The 9,962-nt window shown below is 32.7% G+C and overlaps 1 protein-coding gene across 1 annotated transcript; it reads left to right on the top strand.

Annotated features, from left to right (window-relative positions):
* The first annotated feature begins 6,795 nt into the window (after positions 1-6,795).
* On the top strand, positions 6,796-7,569 carry LOC134727358 (uncharacterized). Its single transcript, XM_063591735.1, has one exon. The coding sequence runs from the start codon at positions 6,796-6,798 to the stop codon at positions 7,567-7,569; it is 774 nt and encodes a 257-aa protein (XP_063447805.1).
* The last annotated feature ends 2,393 nt before the right edge of the window (positions 7,570-9,962 follow it).

The following is a 9,962-nucleotide window of genomic DNA, read 5'->3' as shown; positions in this document are numbered from 1 at the left end:
GCATACATCTGATTTTGTAAGGATACAGTTTTGGCATTCATCTGATTTTGTAAGGATACAGTTTTGGCATACATCTGATTTTGTAAGGATACAGTTTTGGCATACATCTGATTTTGTAAGGATACAGTTTTGGCATACATCTGATGTTGTAAGGATACAGTTTTGTCATACATCTGATTTTGTAAGGATACAGTTTTGGCATACATCTGATTTTGTAAGGATACAGTTTTGGCATACATCTGATTTTGTAAGGATACAGTTTTGGCATACATCTGATTTTGTAAGGATATGTTTTTGGCATACATCTGATTTTGTAAGGATACAGTTTTGGCATTCATCTGATTTTGTAAGGTTACAGTTTTAGCATACATCTGATTTTTTAAGGATACAGTTTTGGCATACATCTGATTTTGTAAGGATACAGTTGTGGCATACATCTGATTTTGTAAGGATACAGTTTTGGCATACATCTGATTTTGTAAGGATACAGTTTTGGCATACATCTGATTTTGTAAGGATACAGTTTTGGCATACATCTGATTTTGTAAGGATACAGTTTTGACATACATCTGATTTTGTAAGGATACAGTTTTGGCATACATCTCATTTTTGAGGATACAGTTTTGTCATACATCTGATTTTGTAAGGATACGGTTTTGGCATACATCTGATTTTGTAAGTATACAGTTATGGCATACATCTGATTTTGTAAGGATACAGTTTTGGCATACATCTCATTTTGAAAGGATTCAGTTTTGACATACATCTGATTTTGTATTTCGTAAGGATACAGTTCTGGCATACATCTGATTTTGTAAGGATACAGTTTTGGCATACATCTGATTTTGTAAGAATACAGTTTTGGTCATCTGATTTTGTAAGGATACAGTTTTGGCATACATCTGATTTTGTAAGGATACAGTTTTGGCATACATCTGATTTTGTAAGGATAGTTTTGGCATACATCTGATTTTGTAAGGATACAGTTTTGGCATACATCTGATTTTGTAAGGATACAGTTTTGGCATACATCTGATTTTGTAGTTTTGGCATACATCTGATTTTGTAAGGATACAGTTTTGTCATACATCTGATTTTGTAAGGATACAGTTTTGTCATACATCTGATTTTGTAAGGATACAGTTTTGACATACATCTGATGTTGTAAGGATACAGTTTTGGCATACATGTGATTTTGTAAGGATACAGTTTTGTCATACATCTGATTTTGTAAGGATACAGTTTTGGCATACATGTGATTTTGTAAGGATACAGTTTTGTCATACATCTGATTTTGTAAGGATACAGTTTTGTCATACATCTGATTTTGTAAGGATACAGTTTTGGCAAACATCTGATTTTGTAAGGATACAGTTTTGGCATACATCTGATTTTGTAAGGATACAGTTTTGGCATACATCTGATGTTGTAAGGATACAGCTTTGTCATACATCTGATTTTGTAAGGATACAGTTTTGGCATACATCTGATGTTGTAAGGATACAGCTTTGTCATACATCTGATTTTGTAAGGATACAGTTTTGGCATACATCTGATTTTGTAAGGATACAGTTTTGTCATACATCTGATTTTGTAAGGATACGGTTTTGGCATACATGTGATTTTGTAAGGATACAGTTTTGTCATACATCTGATTTTGTAAGGATACAGTTTTGGCATACATCTGATTTTGTAAGGATACGTTTTTGTCATACATCTGATTCTGTAAGGATACAGTTTTTGCATACATCCGATTTTGTAAGGATACATTTTTAGCATACATTTGATTTTGTAAGGATACAGTTTTAGCATACATCTGATTTTGTAAGGATACAGTTTGGCATACATCTGATTTTGTAAGGATACAGTTTTAGCATACATCTGATTTTGTAAGGATACAGTTTTGGCATACATCTGATTTTGTAAGGATACAGTTTTGTCATACATCCTATTTTGTAAGGATACAGTTTTGGCATACATGTGATTTTGTAAGGATACAGTTTTGTCATACATCTGATTTTGTAAGGATACAGTTTTGGCATACATCTGATTGTGTAAGGATACAGTTTTGGCATACAGAAGTTATTGTAAGGATACAGTTTTGGAAAACATATGTTTTTGTAAGGCTACAGTTACGGCAAACATCTGATTTTGTAAGGATACATGCAGTTTGGCATATATCTGATATGGTAAGGATACAGTTTATCATACATCTGATTTTGTAAGGATACAGGATGACATACATTTGATTTTGTAAGGATAGTTTTGGCATACATCTGATTTTGTAAGGATACAGTTTTGTATACATCTGATTTTGTGAGGATACAGTTTGGCATACATGTGATTTTGTAAGGATACAGTTTGGCATACATGTGATTTTGTAAGGATACAGGCCGGCATGCATCTGATATTGTAAGGATACAGTTTGTGGTAGAATCATTCAAATGATTTATGCTTATCCAGCAAGGACACTAAAATTTGTATAAATAATGTTCATTAATAATTTGTGACTTGTCATTTTATAAACATAGTACTGTATATAAAGAAATTTTTGTGAGTTATATTTTTAAAATAAATATTTATTAAACCATGAAAAAAATTATACATGAATATTTCTCTTTTCATTAAAATGCACTTTGGCCATTTAACATTAACAATAAATGCAGTAAACCTGGGTCAAAATTTAAGGTACAAACTCGAATTTAAACCTGATGTAAAAATAGAACCTGTTTTATATAGCATCAACTTACAGGCTGACAAAAATCAGTTTTGTTCAGGATACTGATATTGGCCATCATCTCATCAGTTAAGGATGCAGGTTCTCGCATAATCTTGTGAAGTATACAACATGAAAGACTGAAAAGAAAAGATTGATTTTGAAATTACAAGTTTATTATGCTTGATTTTCTGTGGTAGATTAAATCAAAATTCTTATGATAATCCAGCAAAATTAAAAGGAAGACATCAAAAACTGGATAAACAATTTTCGTTTAATTTTTTCCACGTTAGAAAGTCAAAAAACAAATTTAGGAATATGTATAGTGGAGTGAAATGTACTGTATATTAGTTATCTCATGTCAGTGGTTCCAGAGGTAGAACCCCCCTTTTTACTGGCAATCAATGCATTTGAATGGGAGCATATTGTTGGAATACCCCTTTTTACAAGGTTGAGCCCTCCTCAAATCCCCTTTTTTTAAATGGCTGGATCCACCCCTGTATGCTTATTACTTTTTAATTAAATGATAGTGCAAAACAAAATAGCTTTGTTTTCATTAATCAAATTGATTTTGACTCAGTATGAAAAATGCCGAATTTACATTAAGTGTTCACTATATTCTATCATATACATTATGGTGTAAGCCATTATTTTCAAACCATAAAACTGGATTCATCAAATAATAAAAAGTTGGAGTTTTTAATTTTTGATATTTTTCAGTAGACATTAAACTTTGCAATAAATTGTTTGCAAACATAATAATAAAAATTAATGCTGTGTTTAATTAAAAAAAAATGTAACTACTGTGGATTCATTTATTTTCGTGGGTACCAATTTTCGTGGATTGAGGAAAACTTACATTTTGTGAATATTTAATTTCATGGATTTACCGTAGTATGCATACAAGCCTATTGAAAATTTGGAATTTGCAGAACTTTGAGGTTCAATTGTTCCCATGAAAATCAGTATTAAACAAATAATAATGATTCCACAGTATCCAATTTGAGGTCCAATCCAGGAATAAAATCTGAAGCTAAACATAACCTGATATAGTATATAAACTTACAGAATCTCAACCTCCCCAAGAAGCTTTGGCTTCCACTGGCTCTTCACTGAAGCACATCAGAAAACTACCAATTCATCAATTTTTTTCAATTAAATAAATTTTACCAGAAATTGAAAGAGTAAATCAACCACAGGGTCAGTAAGTCAGCGTAGCATTTAAGTTATATACTGTGTTAATTGCATGTTTTTAGTTATGTTAGAGGGTGCTACTGCTATGTTAGTCCGCGCTATGCTCATGCTTTGTGTCTTGCCAACCAAAGGTTACTATCCATTTTGCTTTGAAACAGATTGTAAACACTGACAAGCAAGTCTGCTATGTTTAACTTTCTAACATTATGGTGTTTAGCTCTTATATTATAAATTTTGAAATGAACTTTTAAGGATCACTTTTAATAAATGTGTTTTAATTTCTTGTACCTATCTAAAGGTTGAGATTAATGCAATACAATGTCAACTTTCAGAAACAAATGAAAAAGAAATTTTGAATTGATGTCATAATAATATTCTGATGTACAAGCTCTGTAGCATCTATCTATGCCGCAGGAAGCAGGAAATGCTTGTATCCATGCTTATTCCTGAAAAACAAAATTTATAAAATTACAGAAAAAACTCAAAACATATCTGTGGTCAATATTACTTTCTTCAGGAATACTAAACTACAGATTTCTTCAGGCTATAATTTTTTTGAAGTTGAAAAAATCCAGAGATTAGGAAAGATCTTCTGTTACCACCAATTTCACAGAAACGACAAAAAAAAACAAACAATAAGATTTAAGAGAATGTAACTACGGTACAGGATTTGGAACATAAGCATATCATCAAATGTGGGTTAAATTTTTTTTTAAATATGTTTTTGTATTTTACATTTATACTGTCACTACTGTTTCCTTTTATTATACTGAGTGCCAATGAAAACGCACCACTTGGTTTTTTCTAAAATAAGATTTATATTAGAATTGATAATCTTTCAAGATAAATTGTTCTTGAAAATTTTAACAATACCGTAAATCGATATCAAACAAAAACTGTTTCCTTGTCATCTTTCAAGCGCAATAGGTAAATAAAATATCCAATGTCGAATCATCAACTCAGAGTCCTAACACAAAATGTTACATTTTGGTTAAAACTATATACATGGTAGAATTTATTTAGATGTTTAGATGTTTATTGAGAGAACAAATAGTGGAGTCTGTTCTCTGAAACTATCAAAGAGTAGTACATTGGACTGCAGCTACTGGGAGAAGGTTCCATTGTAAGATTGTTCTTGGGTAGAATGAGTACTTGTATGAGTCTTTAGTGGTTTGTATGGGTCTGAAAGAATAAATATGTGAATGCTGTCGTGTTTTTGTATCGGATTGTGTGAGTAGGTCTGTAAGGTATATGGCTACAAGATGATGTATAATTTTGTAGAAGATGATGATGCAGGTTCAAATTCGCCTTTTCTCAAGTGTTGCCCAAAATTTTTTTATGTAAACTTTAAATATGGGAGATAACTCAGATTTTTAATAATATATTTCTTCATTGCTTAAGTAAATACAATGTAATTGCTATATGTAATATCATTAACTTACCATTCCAGCAACCAAACTTTTTTCTTTTATGACTTGCTGTCTTTTCGCTATGTAGTCATTCTGTTTATTTAGATTCCTTGTTAATTAAACAGTTATAAATAGCAAGTTCCTACAAAATAGAATATAATACAGATATATTGTTGTTACCTGTAAGTTAATTTTCTCTTTCTAATGTAATATCATTACAAAGCCATTGTGTGTATCATTTATTGAAATTAGAATGTATATGGTTTGAGATATCTTTTGATTGATTGAATCTTATCTGGAATCTTGGGACAATTTTTTAAAAAACATTATGAAAGAAAACAAATATCAGGGTTTTAGCCACTGAATTCAATATTAAGTTCCTTAGAAAAATTGTGCAGGAATGAAATAAAAAACAAACAAAAATGTCATACATCTAATCCAGGTGTGTCTGTACCCAGAGGGAAATTTGTTGTGTAAGGGAACGACCAGTAGCTTCAAAGGCGGTATGGGTTTTCCTAATAATAATAAACTGATCCGCAACTAGATAAAAAATAAATATGCTGGTCAAAAAGATAACAAAAAAAAATCTCAAATACCCCACCCCCTTTTTTTCCACTACGCCTTTGAAATGGTTGCTCCAAAAATGAGGTCATATTTGCTAAATGATTATATACATGTTAAATCACCCTAAACGGCTTTTGCAACTTCTTTTAAAAATAGCCAACAGCTAAAAATATAAAGACGAAACTCCAGATATTTCTGAAATTGTGAATTCCATTCAACTTTAAAATGATGTTTGTTGATGGTTTTCTGAAACTGAAGGAGATGCGCAAGGAGGTGCTTCCGCTTAATTTGACCTTGACCACTGACAAAAGTTCGTTCGATTTGACATTTTTGGCTTTCACGACTTTCAGCGCAAATATTTCACGAATATTTTTGATCCAATTAAATAGAATCGACTACGATTGTCCAATAAAGGAGATATTTTATATAAACTATCGGCAACACGGGGGTTTAGAAAAGGCTCGTGGTGGTCCGTGAGTGACTCACGTGTAAAAACTGAATGAAACCAGTCAGTCGAACGTTCTTCACTACCCTCTATCGATAATTAAGCAAACTATGTGTTCGATATGTTTGCAAATAATATCGAGATATAATATTTGTTATTGAAAAATTTATTTGACTGTATCAAACCAGAACCTTAGTTGGTTTCTTAATAACCAGTGCAAGCCTTGTGTCTTATATGGGTCTTATATTAATTTCAATTTGTTCCGTCGTCTAAAAACAATAAAGGGGGTCAATGAACACGAGCCATCAGTTGATGCTTTTGAAATTTGAAATACAAATAAAATGTTAAATAGATAAGGATTAATATGATGTTAATATAATTCTGAAATATATCAGCCATGAAGTTTTTTTTTCTTCTTTCCATCTTCATTAATGATCTACCAGAAATGCTTCGACTCAGATTGCTACATGTTTGCTGACGATACCAAAGTCTTTCGACAAATACAAACAACAGATGATAGTGATGTACTTCAAACAGACTTATCTCATCTAGAATCTTGGTCAAATACTTGGTTGCTAAGATTTCACCCAGATAAATGTAAAGTCCTAACAACAGGGAAACAACATGATAACAACCATAAATACAACCTGTGTAATACCACACTAGAACATGTTGACAAAGAAAAAGACATAGGAGTAACCATTGATAACAAACTAAATTTCGAACAACATATGAATGAAAAAATAAATAAGGCCAATAGTATCATGGGACTAATTAGAAGGACATTTACCTGCCTCAATGAGGAAATGTTCTTATTACTTTATAAAGCACTAGCAAGACCAAACCTCGAATATGCCAATGCTATATGGAGCCCATTCAAAGTTAAAGATATAACAGCACTTGAAAATGTTCAAAGGCGAGCAACAAAATTGATACCAACATTGAAAGATCTAGAGTACGAACAACGGTTGAAGAAGCTTAAATTACCAACACTTAAATACAGACAAATGAGAGGTGATATGATAGAAGCTTACAAATTAACATCGGGAATATATGACGACGCGTTACCTAACCTACTCACATATAACACCACTTCTGCTACTAGAGGACACAACAAAAAACTGACTATCCAAAGATGCAACAAAAACATAAGATCCAACTTCTTCACACAACGAATTGCACCAATATGGAACAGCTTACCCAGTAGCGTTGTAAATGCACCAACTGTTCAGACATTTTAAAGCCGCCTAGATAAATATTGGACAAATAGTGAAATGAAATATAACTATAGAGCAAAAGCTGACACAGGAACCGGAACCGAAACAAGTCAGCAAATAACTGAAGATCTGAGCATAGTGGAGTGATCCAGCGCTCAGTTACAGACTATGTAAGACTATGTAAGAAAGAATATATATAACGAAAACGTCATCGAAAATTCTATGGCAGATGGTCTTCTGTGTCATATCCAAAATTTATGAGTTAAAAAGTGGTATAATTTTAATTCTTGGAAAATATCTAAGTAAAATTTACCTCATGTATTTGTGGCTACAAGAACAGCTTCAAAGATCATCAAATATTTTGCTTCTGTAAATTATGCCCAACTTGTTAGTTTGAAATCAAAGTATCTGCTATTTGAAACACTTCGGCGGGAAGTTTTCCACTGGTCAAAAGTTAGGGTCACAAAATTTCAAACCAATGAGAACCCACAAAACAACCCACTCTAGACATTAAAACTACTCACAAAATTCATTTGACCGCAGCCTTGTTAAGCAATCAACCGTTTGATCTCAAATCAAGCATATATGGTAGTCTATACGGACAATTGTAATTAAAAACGAACTTGCATTGTAAGTCTATAAAGTACGTGTTTTTAACAGCACACATACCAATCGAAATCTTAAATACGAAATAACCGGCGAAATTGTCCTAAACGGACACATCTATAATCTAGATTTCATTACAACTTTCTTAGAATCTATACAGAATAATTCATATACTAGTATTTATTTCCTGGAACAACTCAAGTTTATGGCAGCCAATGCCCCCTCCTTTTGAATATTTCTGGATCCGCAACAGAATAACTTAAGTATTATATTTCTCGTCTAGAAAATGCACGAAATACTTGCAACTGGACGATTACCAAACAAAACAATTATATCAATCGGTATCTGAATGAAAAGGAAAACAATGATTTGGCCTGGTACAGTTTTAGAGGAGAAGATTTTTGTAAAAGTTAATAGACGACGTGATGAAAAAAAACTACTTTGCCCAAAAAGTTTATTGAACGGGTATTCGTTCACCTATGCTATCCAGCTTTCGTATGCCATACAATAGGACAACGCTCTTACCAAAAAATAACTTTTTCGGCTGTTTAAAAATCCTGCTGGTCACCCTGTTTGGTTAATTTACTGTACATTTAATCCATTTAAATGTATCATCGTTTCAGATATAATGGTATGTTTGGAGTTTTCAAAGTATCTACGTAAAAACAATACCATGACACTAAAAAAACCACACAAAATACAAAACTTAAAGACTGAGCAAAATGAAATCGACAAATACCGTGGATGATCTCAGGTTCTCCAGAAGGGTAAACAGATCATGCCTGCTCAACATGACTGGTAACCCATCTTGTCGCTCGTGTATGTACAAACACGGTGATAAGTTTAATCGGCAGGTCAAATGCATTACAGGAAAAGAGGACAATGTTGTGGTTACGGCAATTGGAACATGCGTCATGATCTGGGAACAAGGTATTTTTGAACAATCGACCAACTCGTGGGGCTACGACAATTGGAACATGCGTCATGATCTGTGAACAAGGTATTTTTGAACAATCAACCAACTCGTGGGCCAGGGGTTACGACAATTGGAACATGCGTCATGATCTGTGAACAAGGTATTATTGAACAATCAACCAACTCGTGGGGTTACTACAATATGAACATGCGTCATGATCTTTTAACAAGGTATTATGGAACAATCAACCAACTCGTGGGGTTACGACAAATGGAACATGCGTCACGATCTATGAACAAGGTTATTGAACAATCAACCAACTCGTCACAGAGGCATTCGAAAATTGTTCGAAGGGCTGATTTTGACATCAAAACTTGAAACTCTTTTTTTAATGGCTTTAAATCTTTCACAACTATAATTATATTTATAATATTTGAAAACGTACAATTTTATTCTTACATGTCTAAGATAAAAGAAAATAATACACGTATGATCAAGTCATTATGTACAATTTAATCAGGTTAAATCCTCCTCCTCTTCTGAAATTGATCTTCTGAATGCCAAACTGCATATACATGTATTGCACAGTATTCGAGGTGCGTTGTCAGCCTGTAACTAGCCTCTTTTACAAGTATTGCCAAACATTTTTCCACCGCGCGAAGCTTGGCAAAAACAAATTACGAAAGGTTCAGCTTTGGAACCGATGAAAGCCCCAAGAAGATATAGAACAAATGATGCAAAATTATGCCTTCTGGTCGTTTCCTATACCCTTTCAAATGCAAGTTCGGTTTTAATAATGTTTTTGGCAATATTTTGGTCTCAAAACAAAATGTATAGATTCAGTGTAAGACTTATTTTTTTAGGAACAACATCAAAAGACCAATATGAGGGATAA

This window comes from Mytilus trossulus, chromosome 8 (genome assembly GCF_036588685.1).
Source record: "Mytilus trossulus isolate FHL-02 chromosome 8, PNRI_Mtr1.1.1.hap1, whole genome shotgun sequence".
NCBI lineage: Eukaryota > Metazoa > Mollusca > Bivalvia > Mytilida > Mytilidae > Mytilus > Mytilus trossulus.
Note: the sequence above shows the minus strand (reverse complement) of the source record. Positions and strands in the feature narration are given on the sequence as shown.